Source organism: Tachyglossus aculeatus, chromosome 1 (genome assembly GCF_015852505.1).
Source record: "Tachyglossus aculeatus isolate mTacAcu1 chromosome 1, mTacAcu1.pri, whole genome shotgun sequence".
NCBI classification, from domain to species: Eukaryota; Metazoa; Chordata; class Mammalia; order Monotremata; family Tachyglossidae; genus Tachyglossus; species Tachyglossus aculeatus.
In genome coordinates this window covers 6,507,974-6,530,370 of record NC_052066.1, presented here as the reverse complement: position 1 = coordinate 6,530,370, position 22,397 = coordinate 6,507,974, and the positions used below count along the sequence as shown (strand labels likewise).

Here is a 22,397-nt window from a genome sequence, read left to right as displayed (position 1 = left end):
GAGACAGAGAACAAAACCAAACATACTAACAAAATAAAATAAATAGAATAGATATGTACAAGTAAAATAAATAAATCACATCGGACACAGTCCCTGTCCCCTTTCTCAGTGCTTTGCACATAGTAAGTGCTTAATAAATGCCATCATTACTATTATTATTATTATTCTCAATCCCCCTTCTACCGGACACAGTCCCTGTCCCCCTTCTCAGTGCTTTGCACATAGTAAGCGCTTAATAAATGCCATTATTATTACTATTATTATTATTCTCAATCCCCCTTCTACCGGACGCAGTCCCTGTCCCCCTTCTCAGTGCTTTGAACATAGTAAGCGCTTAATAAATGCCATTATCATTATTATTATTTTTATTATTATTATTCTCAATCCCCCTTCTACCGGACGCAGTCCCTGTCCCCCTTCTCAGTGCTGTGCACATAGTAAGCGCTTAATAAATGCCATTATCATTATTATTATTTTTATTATTATTATTCTCAATCCCCCTTCTACCGGACACAGTCCCTGTCCCCCTTCTCAGTGCTTTGCACATAGTAAGCGCTTAATAAATGCCATCATTACTATTATTATTATATGATTCTCAATCCCCCTTCTACCGGGCACGGTCCCTGTCCCCCTTCTCAGTGCTTTGCACATAGTAAGTGCTCAATAAATGCCATTATTATTATTATTATTATTATTAATAATAATATTTTCAATCCCCCTTCTACCGGACACAGTCCCTGTCCCCCTTCTCAGTGCTTTGCACATAGTAAGCGCTTAATAAATGCCATCATTACTATTCTTATTATATGATTCTCAATCCCCCTTCTCAGTGCTTTGCACATAGTAAGTGCTTAATAAATGCCACTATTATTATTATTATTATTATTATTAATATTTTCAATCCCCCTTCTACTGGACACAGTCCCTGTCCCCCTTCTCAGTGCTTTGCACATAGTAAGTGCTTAATAAATACCATCATTTCTATTATTATTATTATTCTCAATCCCCCTTCTACCGGACGCAGTCCCTGTCCCCCTTCTCAGTGCTTTGCACATAGTAAGTGCTTAATAAATGCCATTATTATTATTATTATTATTATTATTCTCAATCCCCCTTCTACCGGACGTAGTCCCTGTCCCCCTTCTCAGTGCTTTGCACATAGTAAGTGCTTAATAAATGCCATTATTATTATTATTATTATTATTCTCAATCCCCCTTCTACCGGACACAGTCTCTGTCCCCCTTCTCAGTGCTTTGCACATAGTAAGTGCTTAATACATGCCATCATTATTATTATTATTATTATCATTATTATTCTCAATCCCCCTTCTCAGTGCTTTGCACATAGTAAGCGCTTAATAAATGCCATTATTATTATTATTATTATTATTATTATTATTATTCTCAATCCCCCTTCTACCGGACACCTGTCCCCCTTCTCAGTGCTTTGCACATAGTAAGCGCTTAATAAATGCTATTATTATTATTATTATTATTATTATTGTTATTATTATTATTATTGTTCTCAATCCCCCTTCTACCGGGCACCTGTCCCCCTTCTCAGTGCTTTGCACATAGTAAGCGCTTAATAAATGCCATCATTATTATTATTATTATTATTATTATTATTATTATTATTCTCAATTCCCCTTCTACCGGACACAGTCCCTGTCCCCCTTCTCAGTGCTTTGCACATAGTGAGCGCTTAATAAATGCCATTATTATTATTATTATTATTATTATTCTCAATCCCCCTTCTACAGATGAGGAAACCGAGGCACGGGGGGATGAAGGCGACTCGCCCAAGGTCACCCAAAGGCGAAAGCGGCGATGCCGGGCTGAGAAGCCAAGCCCTCCGACTCCCGTGCCCTAGTTCTGACTAGGCCCCGTCGCTCCTTTCCCGCCCGCGATAGAGGGGAACGGCCAATTTGGGGGTTTAAACGGCCAAGAGGGAGGGAACCCACGGGGAGGCCGCAAGATGGGTAGGGACCGTCTCTATACGTTGCCAACTTCTACTTCCCAAGCGCTTAGTACAGTGCTCTGCACGTAATAAGCGCTCAATAAGTACGACTGAATGAATGAAAGATGGGTTCGCCTTCCGCTTTTTTCAGGGGCTGCTTCCTCACCTCCTCGCTGATGGGCACCCTCGCCCTGAGCCTGACAATCCCCCTGTCCATTACGGCCGACATGTGCGTACATAAGGTAACGTATCCCCGCCTCGAGCGAGTGTCACTTAAAATTAATAGTAATAATGGCATTTGTTCATTCAATCGTATTTATTCGTTCAATCAATCAATCAATTGTATTTATTGAGCGCTTACTGTGTGCAGAGCACTGAACTAAGCGCTTGGGAAGTACAAGTTGGCAACATCTAGAGACGGTCCCTATCCAACAGTGGGCTCACAGTCTAAAAGGGGGAGACGGAAAACCAAACCAAACGTACTAACAAAATAAAATAAATAGAATAAATATGTACAAGTAAAATAAATAGAGTAATAAATATGTACAAACATATATATATATATATATATATATATATATATATGTTGGCAGCATATAGAGACAGTCCCTACCCAAAAACGGGCTCACAGTCTAGAAGGGGGAGATGGACAACGAAACAGAACAAGTAGATGGGTGTAAATCTACGCCTGTATATATGTAGGGTTATCAAAGCCGTGTGGCTCAGTGGAAAGAGCACCGGCTTTGGAGTCAGAGGTCATGGGTTCAAATCCCGGCCCCGCCAGTTGTCAGCTGGGTGACTTTGGGCAAAGTCACTTCACTTCTCTGGGCCTCAGTGACCTCTTCTGTCAAATGGGGATGAAGACTGTGAGCCCCCCGTGGGACAACCTGATCACCTTGCAACCTCCCCAGTACTTAGAACAGTGCTTGGCACATAGTAAGCGCTTAACAAATACCATCATTATTATTATTATATATTTGTATGTATTTATTACTCTAAGGACCAGAGAATAATAATAAAAATGGCATTTGTTAAGCACTTACTATGTGCCAAGCACTGTTCTAAGCGCTGGGGAGGTTACAAGGTGATCAGGTTGTCCCACGGGGGACTCACAGTCTTCATCCCCGTTTTCCAGATGAGGGAACTGAGGACCAGAGAATAATAATAATAATGGCATTTTTTCATTCATCCAATCGTATATATTGAGTGCTTACTGTGTGCAGAGCACTGTACTAAGCGCTTGGGAAGTCGAAGTCGGCAACATGTAGAGACGGTCCCTACCCAACAGCGGGCTCGCAGTCTAGAAGGGGGAGACAGACAACAAAACAAAACATGTATTGTTTTTATTTATGTATTCATAATAATAATAATAATAATGGTATTTATTAAGCACTTACTATGTGCAAAGCACTGTTCTAAGCACTAGAAGGTTACAAGATGATCAGGTTGTCCCACAGGGGGCTCACAATCTTCCTCCCCATTTTCCAGATGAGGGAACTGAGGCCCAGAGAATAATAATAATAATGGCATTTATTAAGCACTTACTATGTGCAAAGCACTGTTCTAAGCGCTGCGGAGGTTACAAGGTGATCAGGTTGTCCCACGGAGGGCTCACAGTCTTCATCCACGTTTTCCAGATGAGGGAACTGAGGACCAGAGAATAATAATAATAATGGCATTTATTAAGCACTTACTATGTGCAAAGCACTGTTCTAAGTGCTGGGGAATAATAATAATAATGGCATTTATTCATTCATTCATTCAATCGTATTTATTGAGCACTTACTGTGTGCAGAGCACTGGACTAAGCTCTTGGGAAGTCCAAGTCAGCAACATATAGAGATGGTCCCTACCCAACAACGGGCTCACGATCTAGGAGGAGAAGACAGACAACAAAACAAAACATGTATTGTTTTTATTTATGTATTTATAATAATAATAATAATAATAATAATGGTATTAAGCACTTACTATGTGCATAGCACTGTTCTAAACACTGGGAGTTTACAAGGTGATCAGCTTGTCCCTCGGGGGGCTCACAGTCTTAATCCCCATTTTACAGATGAGGTAGCTGAGGCCCAGAGAGGTGAAGTGACTTGCCCAAAGTCACGCAGTTGACAATTGATGGAGCCACGATTTGAACCCATGACCTCTGACTCGGGCCTGGAATGCCCCCAATCCCTCTGCCCATCCACCAAGCAAGCTCTCTTCCTCCCTTCAAGGCCCTGCTGAGAGCTCACCTCCTCCAGGAGGCCTTCCCAGACTGAGCCCCTTCCTTCCTCTCCCCCTCGTCCCGCTCTCCATCCCCCCATCTTACCTCCTTCCCTTCCCCACAGCACCTGTATATATGTATATATGTTTGTACAGATTTACTACTCTATTTATTTTACTTGTACATATCTATTCTATTTATTTTATTTTGTGAGTCTGTTTGGTTTTGTTCTCTGTCTCCCCCTTTTAGACTGTGAGCCCACTGTTGGGTAGGGACTGTCTCTATGTGTCGCCAACTTGTACTTCCCAAGCGCTTAGTACAGTGCTCTGCACACAGTAAGCGCTCAATAAATACGATTGATGATGATGATGACGACTCCTAAAGCCCGGGCTCTTTCCATTGAGCCACGTTGCTTCTCTGAAGTGAAGTGGCTTTCCCAATGTCACGTAGCAGACAAGTGGCAGAGCCAGAATTAGAACCCACGACCCCTGACTCCCAAGCCTGGGCTCTTTCCGCTGAGCCACGCTGCTTCTGTTAAGGGCTTACTATGTTCCAGCGACTGTACTAAGCGCTAGGGGCGATCCAAGCTAATCAGTGGGCAGGGGGGACGTGTCTGTCGGTTGTTCATTCATTCAATCGTATTTCTTGAGCGCTTATTGTGTGCAGAGCACTGTACTACTACTGCTACTACTACTAATAATAATGATGGTATTTGTTAAGCGCTTACTATGTGCAAAGCACTGTTCGAAGCCCTGGGGGATACAAGGTGATCGGGTTGTCCCATGTGGGGCTCACAGTCTTAATCCCCATTTTACAGATGAGGTGACTGAGGCTCAGAGAAGTGAAGTGACTTGCCCAAGGGCACACAGCAGACATGTGGCAGAGCTGGGATTCGAACCCATGACCTCTGACTCCAAAGCCCGGGCTCTTTCCAAGCGCTTACTATGTGCCAAGCACTGTTCTAAGCGCTGGGGAGGTTACAAGTCTTCTAGACTGTGAGCCCGCTGTTGGGTAGGGACTGTCTCTATATGTTGACAACTTGTACTTCCCAAGCGCTTAGTACAGTGCTCTGCACACAGGAAGCGCTCAATAAATACAATTGAATGAATGAGTGAAGGTGATCGGGTTGTCCCTCGGGGGGCTCACACTTTTAATCTCCATTTTACAGACGAGGTCACTGAGGCCCAGGGAAGTGAAGCGACTTGCCCAAAGTCACACAGCTGACAGTTGGCAGAGCCGGGATTTGAACCCGTGACCTCTGACTCCAAAGCCCGGGCTCTTTCCACTGAGCCACGCTGCTTCTCTGGAATCGTACTTTCCAAGCGCTTAGTACAGTGCTCCGCACACAGGAAGCGCTCAATACATATGATTGAATGAATGTATGAATGAATGGCAGGGACTGTATTCAACCCGATTTGCTTGTATCCACCCCAACGCTTAGTATAGTGCCTAGCACATGGTAAATGCTTAACATCATCATCATCATCAATCGTATTTATTGAGCGCTTACTATGTGCAGAGCACTGTACTAAGCGCTTGGGAAGTACAAATTGGCAACATATAAAGACAGTCCCTACCCAACAGTGGGCTCACAGTCTAAAAGGGGGAGACAAAACCAAACATACTAACAAAATAAAACAAATAGAATAGATATGTACTAATATTATTGTTATTAGAAGATCCGAGTTCTAATCCCAGCACCACCACTTGCCCGCTCTGTGACCCTGGGTGTGTCCCTTCACTTCTTCGAGCCTTAGTTTCCTCATCTGCAAAATGGGGATGCACTTTCCAGTGCTTAGAACAGCAACAACAATAATATGTTTGTACAGATTTATTACTCTATTTTAGTTGTACACATTTACTATTCTGTTGATTTTGTTAATGATGTGCATCTAGCTTTACTTCTATTTATTCTGATCAATCAATCAATCAATCGTATTTATTGAGCGCTTACTGTGTGCAGAGCACTGTACTAAGCGCTTGGGAAGTACAAGTTGGCAACATCTAGAGACGGTCCCTACCCAACAGTGGGCTCACAGTCTGAAAGGGGGAGACAGAGAACAAAACCAAACATACTAACAAAATAAAATAAATAGAATAGATATGTACAAGTAAAATAAATAAATAAATAGAGTAATAAATATGTACAAACATATATACATATATACAATGATGACACCTGTCCATATGTTTTGTTTTGTTCTCTGTCTTCCCCTTCTAGACTGTGAGCCTGTTGTTGGGCCGAGACCATCTCTATATGTTGCCAACTTGTACTTCCCAAGCGCTTAGTACAGTGCTCTGCACACAGTAAGCGCGCAATAAATATGATTGAATGAATTGAATGAAATGAATTAATTAATAATAACAATAATAATGATGGTATTTGTTAAGCGCTTACTATGTGCCAAGCACCATTCTTAGCACTGGAGTAGATTTACTGTGTGCTAGGCACTATACTAAGTGTTGGGGTGGATATGAGCAAATTGGGTTGAATACAGTCCCTGTCATTCATTCAGACATTCATGCAAGGTGATGAGGTTGTCCCACGGGGGGCTCACAGTCTTAATCCCCATTTTACAGATGAGGAAACTGAGGCCCAGAGAAGTGAAGTGACTTGTCCAAAGTCACATTCATTCATTCATTTATTTATTCAATCGTATTTATTGAGCACTAACTGTGTGCAGAGCACTGTACTAAGTGCTTGGGAAGTACAAGTTGGCAACATATAGAGACGGTCCCTACCCGACAATGGGCTCACAGTCACATAGCAGCAGCGTAGCTCAGTGGAAAGAGCCTGGGCTTTGGAGTCAGAGGTCATGGGTTCAAATCGTGGCTCCGCCACTTGTCACCTGTGTGACTTTGGGCAAGACACTTCACTTCTCTGGGCCTCAGTTCCCTCATCTGTAAATGGGGATTAAGACTGTGAGCCCCCCCCCATGGGACAACCTGATCATCTTGTAACCTCCCCAGCGCTTAGAACAGTGCTTTGCATAGTAAGCGCTTAATAAATGCCATCATTATTATTATTATTATTACATAGCTGACAAGCGGCGGAGCCAGGATTAGAACCCATGACCTCTGACTCCCAAGCCCGGGCTCTTTCCACTGAGCCACGCCGCTTCTCAGTGCCCAGCGCTTAGGACGGTGCCCGGCACCTAGTAAGCGCTTAACAAATACCGTAATTCATTCATTCATTCATTCAATCGTATTTCTTGAGCGCTTACTGTGTGCAGAGCACTGTACTAAGCGCTTGGGAAGTCCAAGTTGGCAACATATAGAGACGGTCCCTACCCAACAGTGGGCTCACAGTCTAGAAGGGGGAGACAGACGACAAAACAAAACATAGTAACAAAATAAAATAAATAGAATAAATATGTACAAGTAAAAGAAATTCATTCATTCATTCAATCGTATTTACTGAGCGCTTACTGTGTGCAGAGCACTGGACTAAGCGCTAGGGAGGGATACAAGGTGATCAGGTTGTCCCACATGGGGCTCACAGTCATCATCCCCATTTTCCAGTTGAGGGAACTGAGGCTCAGAGAAGTGAAATCAATCAATCGTATTTATTGAGCGCTTACTGTGTGCAGAGCACTGTAGAAATGACTGTGCACCGTGCAGAAATGACTTGCCCAAAGTCACACAGCTGACAAGCAAAGCACTGTTCTAAGCGCTGGGGGATACGAGGTGATCAGGTTGTCCCACGGGGGGCTCACAGTCTATTTATTTAATTTATTTTATTTTGTTAGTATGTTTGATTTAGTTCTCTGTCTCCCACTTTTAGACTGTGAGCCCACTGCTGGGTAGGGACTGTCTCTATATGTTGCCAATTTGTACTTCCCAAGCGCTTAGTACGGTGCTCTGCACATAGTAAGCGCTCAATAAATACGATTGATGATGATGAAGTGGCGGAGCCGGGATTTGAACCCATGACCCCTGACTCCAAAGCCCGGGCTCTTTCCACTGAGCCGCGCTGCTTCTCTGTTATAGTTGTTCATTATTAATAATTATAATTATTCGTTATTACTACAGAGGAGGAAACCGAGGCCCAGAGAAGTGGAGCGACCCACCCGAGGACACGCAGCGGAGACGTGGCGGCCACGTTTCTGCGTTGCTGATGGGATTTTTTCCCCCCCGTCCCTTTCCAGGTGCAGTTTTCCTGGCTGTTCCTAGCCGGAGCCGTGTCAGTTTTCCTGTCCTTCGTGACGGTCACGCTGTTGTGCCACTATAATAACTGGGATCCGGTGACGGTGGGCATCCGGAGGGTCTTCGCCTTTATCTGTCGGAAGCACCGGATTCCCAGGTGACGGGAAGATCGGGAGCGGGGAATTCAGCCGCTGGGGTGGAAAGGGCGGCCTCCTCTTCCCTTTGGAGTCATTTCTTTTCAAGGGATCATCATCAATCGTATTTATTTATTGAGCGCTTACCGTGTGCAGAGCACTGTACTAAGCGCTGGGGAAGTACAAATTGGCAACGTATCGAGACAGTTCGTTTCCAACACAAAAGGGATTTGTTAAGCGCTTAATAAGAATAATTATATATTATTATTAACACAAGATATTATATGAACACTATAATAATAATAAAGATGGTATGTGTAAAGCGCTGGGGGAGATACAAGGTAATCAGGTTGCCCCACGTGGGGCTCACAGTCTCCACTCCCATTTTACAGATGAGGGAACTGAGGCACAGAGAATAATAATAATAATGAGGGCATTTGTTAAGCGCTTACTATGTGCCATGCACTGTTCTAAGCGCTGGAATAGTAATGATGGTATTTGTTAAGCGCTTACTCTGTGCCAAGCACTGTTCTAACCACTGGGGTAGTTGCAAGTTAATCAGGTTGTCCCATGTGGGGCTCACAGTCTTCACCCCCATTTTACAGATGAGGGAACTGAGGCACAGAGAATAATAATAATAATGAGGGCATTTGTTAAGCGCTTACTATGTGCCATGCACTGTTCTAAGCGCTGGAATAATAATGATGGTATTTGTTAAGCGCTTACTCCGTGCCAAGCACTGATCTAACCACTGGGGTAGTTGCAAGTTAATCAGGTTGTCCCATGTAGGGCTCACAGTCTTCACCCCCATTTTACAGATGAGGGAACTGAGGCACAGAGAATAATAATAATGAGGGTATTTGTTAAGCGCTTACTATGTGCCATGCACTGATCTAACCACTGGGGTAGTTGCAAGTTAATCCGGTTGTCCCACGTGGGGCTCACAGTCTCCACCCCCATTTTACAGATGAGGGAACTGAGGCACAGAGAATAATAATAATGAGGGCATTTGTTAAGTACTTACCATGTGCCATGCACTGTTCTAAGCGCTGCAATAATAATGATGGTATTTGTTAAGCGCTTACTCTGTGCCAAGCACTGTTCTAACCACTGGGGTAGTTGCAAGTTAATCTGATTGTCCCACGTGGGGCTCACAGTCTCCACCCCCATTTTACAGATGAGGAAACTGAGGCACAGAGAATAATAATAATGAGGGCATTTAAGTACTTACCATGTGCCATGCACTGTTCTAAGCGCTGCAATAATAATGATGGTATTTGTTAAGCGCTTACTCTGTGCCAAGCACTGTTCTAAGCGCCGTGGTAGGTACAAGTTGATCAGTTTGTCCCTCATGGGGCTCACAGTCTTCATCCCCATTTTACAGATGAGGGAACTGAGGCCCAGAGAAGGGAAGTGACTTGCCCAAGGTCACACAGCTGACAAGAGGCAGAGGCAGGATGTGCCACACACTGAGAGAAGCAGCGTGGCTTAGTGGAAAGAGCCCAAGCTTTGAAGTCAGAGGTCATGGGTTCGAATTCCGACTCCGCCACATGTCTGCTGTGTGATCTTGGGCAAGTCACTTAACTTCTCTGGGCCTCGGTTATCTCATCTGTAAAATGAGGATTAAGACCGTGAGCCCCACGTGGGACAACCTGATCACCCTGTATCCTCCCCAGCGCTTAGGACAGTGCTTTGCACATAGTAAGCGCTTAACAAATGCCAATTAAAAAAAAAAAAAAAGAAATCCCGGCTCCGCCAACCATCAGCTGTGTGACTTTGGGCAAGTCACTCCACTTCTCTGGGCCTCAGTTCCCTCATCTGTAAAATGGGGATTGAGACTGTGAGCCCCCCGTGGGACAACCTGATCAGCTTGTATCCTCCCCAGCGCTTAGAACAGTGCTTTGCACATAGTAAGCGCTTAATAAATGTCATCATTATTACTAAGCTCTGGGGTAGGTACGTGATAATTGGGTCGGACACAGTCCACGTAGTAGTAATAATAATAATAATAATGATGGTGTTTGTTAAGCGCTTACTATGTGCGCTGTTCTATGCGCTGGGGGGATACGAGGTCATCAGGTTGTCATCATCATCATCATCAATCGTATTTATTGAGCGCTTACTATGTGCAGAGCACTGTACTAAGCGCTTGGGAAGTACAAATTGGCAACATATAGAGACAGTCCCTACCCAACAGTGGGCTCACAGTCTAAAAGTTGTCCCCCGTGGGGCTCACAGTCTCCATCCCCATTATACAGATGAGGGAACTGAGGCCCAGAGAAGTGAAGCAACTTGCCCAAAGCCACACAGCCGTCAAGTGGCAGAGCCGGGATTAGAACCCAGGTCCTTCTGAATCCCAGGCCCGGGCTCTGCCCACTAGGCCCCACTGTGCCTCTCCATATCTCGAATCTAACCTCCTGGAGGGCAGGGATGGTGTCTACTAACTCTTGTTTCCCTCTCCCAAGCGCTCAGTACAGTGCCCTGCACACTGTAGACTGTCAGCTCCTTGAGGGCAGAGATCGAGCCAACTCTGTCATCCTCCCCCAGAGCTCGGCACATAGTGAGCTCTCAATAAAAATAAGAATGATGGTAGTTGTTAAGCGCTTGCTATGTGCCAGGCACTGTACTAAGCGCTGGGATAGATACAAACAAATCAAGTCAAGCGCTTAGTACAGTGCTCTGCACACAGTAAGCGCTCAATAAATATACTTGAATGAATGTACGAGTTGGACGCTGTCCCTGTCCCACGTGGGGCTCACAGTTTCCATCCCCATTTTACCGATGAGGGAAACTGAGGCGCAGAGAAGTGAAGTGACTTGCCCACCATCTATTGATTGGTAATTAATAATAATAATGAAGGCATTTATTAAGCACTTACTGTGTCCGAAGCACTGTTCTAAGCGCTGGGGAGGTTAGAAGGTGATCAGGTTGTCCCACGGGGGGCTCACAGCTTTAACCCCCATTTTCCAGATGAGGTCACTGAGGCCCAGAGAAGTGAAGTGACTTGCCCACCATCTATTGATTGGTAATTAATAATAATAATAATGGCATTTATTAAGCACTTACTGTGCCCGAAGCACTGTTCTAAGCGCTGGGGAGGTTAGAAGGTGATCAGGTTGTCCCACGGGGGGCTCACAGCTTTAACCCCCATTTTCCAGATGAGGTCACTGAGGCCCAGAGAAGTGAAGCGACTTGCCCAAAGTCACACAGCTGACAAGTGGCGGAGCCGGGATTTGAACCCAGGACCTCTGACTCCATAGCCTGGGCTCTTTCCATTCAGCCACGCTGCTTCTCTAATTCTAATTCGTCAGATAAAGCAAGGTCACAGAGTCATCAATCAATCAATCATATTTATTGAGCGCTTACTATGTGCAGAGCACTGTACTAAGCGCTTGGGAAGTACAAATTGGCAACATCTAGAGAGAGTCCCTACCCAATATTGGGCTCACAGTCTAAAAGGGGGAGACAGAGAACAAAACCAAACATACTAACAAAATAAAATAAATAGAATAGATATGTACAGGTAAAATAAATAGAGTAATAAATCTGTACAAACATATATACATATATACAGGTGCTGTGGGGAAGGGAAGGAGGTAAGATGGGGGAGATGGAGAGTCATCGAGTCCCGGCCCGAGTCCCACTTGTCAGCTGGGTGACTTTGGGCAAGTCACTTCACTTCCCTGGGCCTCAGTTCCCTCAACTGTCAAATGGGGATGAAGACTGTGAGTCCCCCCGTGGGACAACCTGATCACCTTGTAACTTCCCCAGCGCTTAGAACAGTGCTTGGCACGTAGTAAGCATTTAATAAATGTCATCATGATTATTATTATTCTGTGGGCCTCAGTTCCCTCATCTGTAAAATGGGGATTAAGACTGTGAGCCCCCCACTGTGGGACAACCTGATCACCTTGTATCCCCCCCCAGCACTTAGAACAGTGCTTTGCACATAGTAAGTGCTTAATAAGTGCCATTATTATTATTAATAATAATAATTGTGGTTATTCGTTAAGTCCTACTGTGTGCCACGCACTTTACTAAGCGTAGTAAGCGCTTAATAAATGCCATCATCATCATTCCTCTCCCCCTCGTCCCCCTCTCCATCCCCCCCATCTTACCTCCTTCCCTTCCCCACAGCACCTGTATATATGTATATATGTTTGTACATATTTATTACTCTATTTATTTATTTTACTTGTACATATCTATTCTATTTATTTTATTTTGTTAGTATGTTTGGTTTTGTTCTCTGTCTCCCCCTTTTAGACTGTGAGCCCACTGGTGGGTAGGGACTGTCTCTATATGTTGCCAATTTGTACTTCCCAAGCGCTTAGTACAGTGCTCTGCACATAGTAAGCGCTCAATAAATACGATTGATGATGATGATGATGATATTATGGTTGTTATTATTCATTCATTCATTCAATTTTATTGAGTGCTTACTGTGTGCAGAGCACTGTACTAAGCGCTTGGGAAGTCCAAGTGGGAAACAGAGATGGTCCCTACCCAACAGTGGGCTCACAGTCTAGAAATGATTATTATCACCATCATTATTAGAAGGAAATAAATGATGGCTGTGGACATCAGCGGCGTGGGGCTGGGTGATCAATCAATCAATCAATCAATCGTATTTATTGAGCGCTTACTATGTGCAGAGCACTGTACTAAGCGCTTGGGAAGTACAAGTTGGCAACACATAGCGACAGTCCCTACCCAACAGTGGGCTCACAGTCTAAAAGGGGGAGACAGAGAACAGAACCAAACATACCAACAAAATAAAATAAATAGGATAGAAATGTACAAGTAAAATAAATAAATATATCTCCATCATCCCATCCCTTGGTCACCAGGGGAAACGCACGTATCCAACCGTCCGTTTCCCTGGAAGTCACTGAGCCCCCGTGAAATTTTCCCAGGTTTTCCGAAGACGGGGAGCAGCGTCAGAGCCTCATCCCTCTGCACCACACCCAGCCCGAAGACGAGACCACCTCCTCCTCGTGATCCGTAAGTTCACCCCAAAACCCGCACTCTCTGCCTTGCCGGGGTTTCTTTTTTTATTCATTCATTCATTCATTCATTCAATCCTATTTATTGAGCGCTTACTGTGTGCAGAGCACTGGACTAAGCGCTTGGGAAGTCCAAGTCGGCAACAGATAGAGACGGTCCCTACCCGAAACGGGCTCACAGGCTAGGAGGGGGAGACAGACAACAGAACAAAACATATAAACCAAATAAAATAAATGGAATAAATATGTACAAGTAAAATAAATAGAGTAATAAATATGTACAAACATATATTTTTATGCATTCAATCGTATTTACTGAGCACTTACTGGGCACAGAGCGCTGGACTAAGCGCTTGGGAAGTCCAAGTCGGCAACATCTAGAGACGGTCCCTACCTGACAATGGGCTCACAGGCTAGAAGGGGGAGACAGACAATAAAACAAAACATATAAACCAAATAAAATAAATAGAATAAATATGTACAAGTAAAATGGAGTAATAAATATGTACAAACATATATACATATATATTTTTGCATTCAGTCGTATTTACTGAGCACTTACTGGGCACAGAGCGCTGGACTAAGCGCTTGGGAAGTCCAAGTTGGCAACAGATAGAGATGGTCCCTACCCGACAACGGGCTCACAGCCTAGAAGGGGGAGACAGACAATCAATCAATCAATCAACCAATCGTATTTCTTGACTGCTTACTGTGTGCAGAGCACTGTACTAAGCGCTTGGGAAGTACAAGTTGGCAACATATAGGGACGGTCCCTACCCAACAGTGGGCTCACAGTCTAGAAGGTTGGGGGGGCATGAAACATATAAACCAAATGAATAGAATAAATATGTACAAGTAAAATAAATAGAGTAATAAATATGTACAAACATATATACATATATTTTTATGCATTCAATTGTATTTACTGAGCACTTACTGGGCGCAGAGCGCTGGACTAAGCACTTGGGAAGTCCAAGTCGGCAACAAATAGAGACGGTCCCTACCCAACAGCGGGCTCACAGGCTAGAAGGGGGAGACAGACAATCAATCAATCAATCAATCAATCAATCGTATTTATTGAGCCCTTACTGTGTGCAGAGCACTGTACTAAGCGCTTGGGAAGTGCAAGTTGGCAACATCTAGAGGCAGTCCCTACCCAACAGTGGGCTTACAGTCTAGAAGGTTGGGGGGGCACAAAACATATAAACCAAATAAAATGAATAGAATAAATATGTACAAGTAAAATAAATAGAGTAATAAATGTGTACAAACATATATACATATATTTTTATTCATTCAATCGTATTTACTGAGCACTTACTGGGCGCAGAGCGCTGGACTAAGTGCTTGGGAAGTCCAAGTCGGCAACAGATAAAGCTGGTCCCTACCCGACAACGGACTCACAGGCTAGAAGGGGGAGACAGACAACAAAACGAAACACATAAACCAAATAAAATAAATAGAATAAATATGTACAAGTAAAACATATAGAGTAATACATATGTACAAACATATATACATACATTTTTATTCATTCAATCGTATTTACTGAGCATTTACTGGGCGCAGAGCGCTGGACTAAGCGTTTGGGAAGTCCAAGTCGGCAACAGATAGAGACGGTCCCTACCCGACGGTGGGCTCACAGGCTAGAAGGGGGAGACAGACAATCAATCAATCAATCAATTGTATTTATTGAGTGTTTACTGTGTGCAGAGCACTGTACTAAGCGCTTGGGAAGTACAAGTTGGCAACATAGAGACGGTCCCTACCCAACAGTGGGCTCACAGTCTAGAAGGTTGGGGGGGGCACAAAACATATAAACCAAATAAAATAAATAGAATAAATATGTACAAGTAAAATATATAAAGTAGTAAATATGTACAAACATATCTACATATATTTTTATTCATTCAATCATATTTACTGGGCGCAGTGCGCTGGACTAAACGCTTGGGAAGTCCAAGTCGGCAACAGATAGAGACGGTCCCTACCCGACAACGGGCTCACAGGCTAGAAGGGGGAGACAGACAACAAAACAAAGCATATAAACCAAATAAAATAAGTAGAATAAATATGTACAAATAAAATGAATAGAGTAATAAATATGTACAAACATATATACATACATTTTTATTCATTCAATCGTACTTACTGAGCACTTACTGGGCGCAGAGTTCTGAACTAAGCGTTTGGGAAGTCCAAGTTGGCAACAGCTAGAGACGGTCCCTACCCAACAACGGGCTCACAGGCTAGAAGGGGGAGACAGACAACAAAACAAAGCATATAAACCAAATGAAATAAGTAGAATAAATATGTACGAGTAAAATAGAGTAATAAATATGTACAAACATATATACATATATTTTTATGCATTCAATCGTATTTACTGCGTGCTCTGCACACAGTGAGCGCTCAATGAATACGATTGATTGATTGATTGATTTACTGAGCACTTACTGGGCACAGAGCGCTGGACTAAGCGCTTGGGAAGTCCAAGTAGGCAACAGATAGAGACGGTCCCTACCCAACAGCGGGCTCACAGGCTGGAAGGGGGAGACAGGTGACAAAACAAAATATGGAGACGGGTGTCAAAATCGTCAGAATAAATAGAAGTAAAGCTAGATGCACATCATTAACAAAATAAATAGAATAGTAAATATGGACAAGTCAAATAAAGTAATAAATCTGGACAAATATATATATACAGGTGCTGTGGGGAGGGGAAAGAGGTAGGGCGGGGGGGGATGGGGAGAAGGAGAGGAAAATGGGGGTCCGAGGTCCCACTTCTCCCTGTCCTCCCAGAGTTCACAGCTTCCCGATTTGACCGCTCTTTGTGGCTCCAAACACAGTCCTTCATTCAGTCATTCAATCGTATTTATTGAGCACTTACTGTGTGCAGAGCACTGGACTAAGTGCTTGGGAAGTACAGTCGATCACTCCATCAATCAGTGGTATTTATTCATTCATTCATTGTCAGTCGTATTTATTGAGCGCTTACTGTGTGCAGAGCACTGGACTAAGCGCTTGGGAAGTACAGTCGATCATCAATCAGTGGTATTTATTCATTCATTCATTGTCAGTCGTATTTATTGAGCGTTTACTGTGTGCAGAGCACTGGACTCAGAGCTTGGGAAGTACAGTCGATCACTCCATCAATCAGTGGTATTTATTCATTCATTCATTGTCAGTCGTATTTATTGAGCACTTACTGTGTGCAGAGCACTGGACTCAGAGCTTGGGAAGTACAGTCGATCAATCCGTCAATCAGTGGTATTCATTCATTCAGTCAGTCGTATTTATTGAGCGCTTACTGTGTGCACAGCACTGGACTAAGGGCTTGGGAAGTACATTTGATCAGTCCATCAATCATCAGTGGTATTTATTCATTCGGTTCATTCATTCAATCGTATTTATTGAGCACCTACTGTATGCAGAGCACCGTATTAAGCGCTTGGGAGGGTACACTATAACAGTCTTGGTAGACGCATTCCCTGCCCATAAGGAGCTTATGGTCCAGATGGGGAGACAGATGTTAATAATAAGAATGATGGCATTTATTAAGCGCTTACTATATGCCAAGCACTGGACTAAGCGCTTGGGAAGTACAGTCGATCAATCCATCAATCATCAGTGGTATTTATTCATTTGGTTCATTCATTCAATCGTATTTATTGAGCACCTGCTGTGTGCAGAGCACCGTATTAAGCGCTTGAGAGGGTACGCTATAACAGTCTTGGTAGACGCATTCCCTGCCCATAAGGAGCTTACGGTCCAGATGGGGAGACAGATGTTAATAATAAGAATGATGGCATTTATTAAGCGCTTACTATATGCCAAGCACTGGACTAAGCGCTTGGGAAGTACAGTCGATCAATCCATCAATCATCAGTGGTATTTATTCATTCGGTTCATTCATTCAATCATATTTATTGAGCACCTACTGTGTGCAAGGCACCGTATTAAGCACTTGGGAGGGTACGCTATAACAGTCATGGTAGATGCATTCCCTGCCCATAAGGAGCTTACGGTCCAGATGGGAAGACAGATGTTAATAATAAGAATGATGGCATTTATTAAGCGCTTACTATATGCCAAGCACTGGACTAAGCGCTTGGGAAGTACAGTCGATCAATCCATCAATCATCAGTGGTATTTATTCATTCGGTTCATTCAATTGTATTTATTGAGCACCTACTGTGTTCAGAGCACCGTATTAAGCGCTTGGGAGGGTATGCGATAACAGTCTTGGTAGACGCATTCCCTGCCCATAAGGAGCTTACGGTCCAGATGGGGAGACAGATGTTAATAATAAGAATGGTGGCATTTATTGAGCGCTTACTATATGCCAAGCACTGGACTAAGCGCTTGGGAAGTACAGTCGATCAATCCATCAATCATCAGTGGTATTTATTCATTCGGTTCATTCATTCAATTGTATTTATTGAGCACCTACTGTGTGCAGAGCACCATATTAAGCTCTTGGGAGGGTACGCTACGACAGTCTTGGTAGATGCATTCCCTGCCCATAAGGAGCTTACGGTCCAGATGGGAAGACAGATGTTAATAATAATAATGATGGCATTTATTAAGCGCTTGCTATGTGCCAAGCACTGGACTAAGCGCTTGGGAAGTACAGTCGATCAATCCATCAATCATCAGTGCTATTTATTCATTCGGTTCATTCATTCAATCGTATTTATTGAGCACCTGCTGTGTGCAGAGCACCGTATTAAGCGCTTGGGATGGTACGCTACGACAGTCTTGGTAGACGCATTCCCTGCCCATACGGAGCTTACGGTCCAGATGGGGAGACAGATGTTAATAATAAGAATGATGGCATTTATTAAGCGCTTACTATATGCCAAGCACTGGACTAAGCGCTTGGGAAGTACAGTCGATCAATCCATCAATCATCAGTGGTATTTATTCATTCGGTTCATTCATTCAATCGTATTTATTGAGCACCTACTGTGTGCAGAGCACCGTATTAAGCGCTTGGGAGGGTACGCTACAACAGTCTTGGTAGACGCATTCCCTGCCCATAGGGAGCTTACGGTCCAGATGGGGAGACAGATGTTAATAATAAGAATGATGGCATTTATTAAGCGCTTACTATATGCCAAGCACTGGACTAAGCAGTTGGGAAGTACAGTCGATCAATCCATCAATCATCAGTGGTATTCATTCGGTTCATTCATTCAATTGTATTTATTGAGCACCTACTGGGTGCAGAGCACCGAATTAAGTGCTTGGGAGGGTACGGGAAGTACAGTCGATCAATCCATCAATCATCAGTGGTATTTATTCATTCAGTTCATTCATTCAATCGTATTTATTGAGCACCTACTGTGTGCAGTGCACCGTATTAAGCGCTTGGGAGGGTACGCTACAACAGTCTTGGTAGACGCATTCCCTGCCCATAAGGAGCTTACGGTCCAGATGGGAAGACAGATGTTACTAATAATAATAATGTGGCATTTATTAAGCGCTTACTATGTGCCAAGCACTGTATTAAGCGCTTGGGAGGGTACGTGATAACAGTCTTGGTAGATGCATTCCCTGCCCATATGGAGCTTATGGTCCAGATGGGGAGACAGATGTTAATAATAAGAATGATGGCATTTATTAAGCGCTTACTATGTGCCAAGCACTGTATTAAGCGCTTGGGAGGTTACAAGGTAATCAGGGTGTTCCATAGCGGGCTCACAGTCTTAATCCCCACTTTGCAGATGAGGGAACTGAGGCCCAGAGAAGTGATGCGACTTGCCCAGAGTCACACAGCTGACAATTGGCCGAGTCGGGATTTGAACCCATGACCTCTGACTCCAAAGCCCGGGCTCTTTCCACTGAGCCACGCTGCTTCTCTGAGGCAGGGACAGGGAATCAAGACTGTGAGGTCATTGCGGAAGGGGAAGCCCACTGTTGGGTAGGGACCGTCTCTATCTGTTGCCAACTTGGACTTCCCAAGCGCTCAGTACAGTGCTCTGCACACAGTAAGCGCTCCATAAATATGATTGAATGAATGAAAGAAAGGGGAATGTGTCAGTTGATGGTCATATCGTCCTCTCCCGAGCATTCAGTACAGTGCCCCGCATGCAGCAAGCGCTCAATAAATTCGACAGAATAAATGACTGAATGAAACTTGTACTTCCCAAGCGCTTAGTCCAGTGCTCTGCACACAGTAAGCGCTCCATAAATACAATTGAATGAATGAATGAAAGAAAGGGGAGCGTGTCAGTTGATGGTCATATCGTCCTCTCCCGAGCGTTCAGTAAAGTGCCCCGCATGCAGCAAGCGCTCAATAAATTCGATAGAATGAATGACTGAATGAAACCTGTACTTCCCAAGCGCTTAGTCCAGTGCTCTGCACACAGTAAGCACTCCATAAATACGATTGAATGAATGAATGAAAGGCGAATGGGTCGGTTGATTGTCATATCGTCCTCTCCCGAGCGTTCAGTACAGTGCCCCATATGCAGCAAGCGCTCAATAAATTCGACAGAATGAATGACTGAGTGAAACTTGTATTTCCCAAGTGCTTAGTCCAGTGCTCTGCACACAGTAAGCGCTCCATAAATATGAATGAATGAATGAAAGAAAGGAGAATGTGTCATATCGTCCTCTCCCGAGCGTTCAGTACAGTGCCCCGCATGCAGCAAGCACTCAATAAATTCGACAGAATGAATGACTGAATGAAACTTGTACTTCCCAAGCGCTTAGTCCAGTGCTCTGCACACAGTAAGCGCTCCATAAATATGAATGAATGAATGAAAGAAAGGGGAACGTGTCAGTTGATTGTCATATCGTCCTCTCCCGAGCGTTCAGTACAGTGCCCCGCATGCAGCAAGCCCTCAATAAATTTGACAGAATGAATGACTGAATGAAGCTTGTGCTTCCCAAGCGCTTAGTCCAGTGCTCTGCACACAGTAAGCGCTCCATAAATACGATTGAATGAATGAATGAATGAATGAATGAAAGGGGAACGTGTCAGTTGATTGTCATATCGTCCTCTCCCAAGCGTTCAGTACAGTGCCCCGCATGCAGCAAGCCCTCAATAAATTCGACAGAATGAATGACTGAATGAAGCTTGTGCTTCCCAAGCGCTTAGTCCAGTGCTCTGCACACAGTAAGCGCTCCATAAATACGATTGAATGAATGAATGAATGAATGAATGAAAGGGAACGTGTCAGTTGATTGTCATATCGTCCTCTCCCAAGCGTTCAGTACAGTGCCCCGCATGCAGCAAGCCCTCAATAAATTCGACAGAATGAATGACTGAATGAAGCTTGTGCTTCCCAAGCGCTTAGTCCCGTGCTCTGCACACAGTAAGCGCTCCATAAATACGATTGAATGAATGAATGAATGAATGAAAGGGGAATGTGTCAGTTGATTGTCATTTCGTCCTCTCCCGAGCGTTCAGTACAGTGCCCCGCATGCAGCAAGTGCTCAATAAATTCGACAGAATTAATGACTGAATGAAACTTGTGCTTCGCAAGTGCTTAGTCCAGTGCTCTGCACACAGTAAGCGCTCCATAAATACGATTGAATGAATGAATGAATGAAAGGGGAATGTGTCAGTTGATTGTCATATCGTCCTCTCCCAAGCGTTCAGTACAGTGCCCCTCATGCTGCAAGCGCTCAATAAATTAGACAGAATGAATGACTGAATGAAACTTGTACTTCCCAAGCGCTTAGTCCAGTGCTCTGCGCACAGTAAGTGCTCCATAAATACGATTGAATGAATGAATGAATGAAAGGGGAATGTGTAAGTTGATTGTCATTTCGTCCTCTGCTGAGCGTTCAGTAAAGTGCCCCGCATGCAGCAAGCGCTCAATAAATTCGACAGAATGAATGACTGAATGAAACTTGTGCTTCCCAAGCGCTTAGTCCAGTGCTCTGCACACAGAAAGCGCTCAATAAATACGATGGAATGAATGAATGACTGAATGAAAGGGAGCAAATCCAAGTGCAAGGAGGACACAGAAGGGAGCGGTAGAAGACTGTGAGCCCGTTGTTGGATAGGGACCGTCTCTACATGTTGCCAACTTGTACTTCCCAAGCGCTTAGTACAGTGCTCCGCACACAGTAAGCGCTCAATAAATACGATTGAATGAATGAATGACTGAATGAAAGGGAGCAAATCCAAGTGCAAGGAGGACGCAGAAGGGAGCGGGAGAAGACTGTGAGCCTGGTGTTGGGTTGGGACCGTCTCTGTATGTTGCCAACTTGTACTTCCCAAGGGCTTAGTCCAGTGCTCTGCACACAGTAAGCGCTCAATAAATACGATTGAATGAATGAATGACTGAATGAAAGGGAGCAAATCCAAGTGCAAGGAGGACGCAGAAGGGAGCGGGAGAAGACTGTGGGCCTGGTGTTGGGTAGGGACCGTCTCTGTATGTTGCCAACTTGTACTTCCCAAGGGCTTAGTCCAGTGCTCTGCACACAGTAAGCGCTCAATAAATACGATTGATTGATTGATTGATTCCCAAGCGCTCAGTACAGTGCTCTGCACCCAGGAAGCGCTCAATAAATACGATTGAATGAATGAACAAATGAATGAGAAGGGGAATGTGGTTATCTCTCTGAATCCCTCCTCTCCCAAGCGACCCACAGCCCGGAAGAAGCGGTCGGCGAGGCGGAAAGCCGACCCCGGGGTCGTCTCCCACACCGCCCCTCAGCCCGGCCCTGGATGGAGACCCCGAACCCCGGGAAGAGACCACCTCCAGCGACCTCCCCGGGGCAACATTTCAGCTCCCGAAAGGTCCAAAACTCAACTTGGATTTCCCGAAGCCCTCGATGGGACGTTCGTTCCCCTTCCGCCTCGCCTGCCGTCGAGGGGGACGCCGCGACCTCTGACCTCTGAGGGGCCTCCATCCCGGGGGCGACCCCCGGACCGTCACCACCTGCCCGGAGAGGGGTCGGGATCCATCCCTGGGACC

At 44.4% G+C, this 22,397-nt stretch overlaps 1 protein-coding gene across 2 annotated transcripts in view; it reads left to right on the top strand.

Moving 5' to 3' along the window:
• The window catches only part of SLC35F5 (solute carrier family 35 member F5), an 88,782-nt gene extending 66,385 nt beyond the window's left edge, over positions 1–22,397 (top strand). For both annotated transcript variants that reach the window (XM_038744463.1, XM_038744462.1), the window contains exons 11-14: positions 2,112–2,202; positions 8,321–8,475; positions 13,369–13,456; positions 22,062–22,397. In XM_038744463.1, coding sequence (XP_038600391.1) covers positions 2,112–2,202; positions 8,321–8,475; positions 13,369–13,453 — 331 coding nt within the window. In that variant the 3' untranslated portion in view covers positions 13,454–13,456; positions 22,062–22,397. The remainder of the gene's footprint in view (positions 1–2,111; positions 2,203–8,320; positions 8,476–13,368; positions 13,457–22,061) is intronic.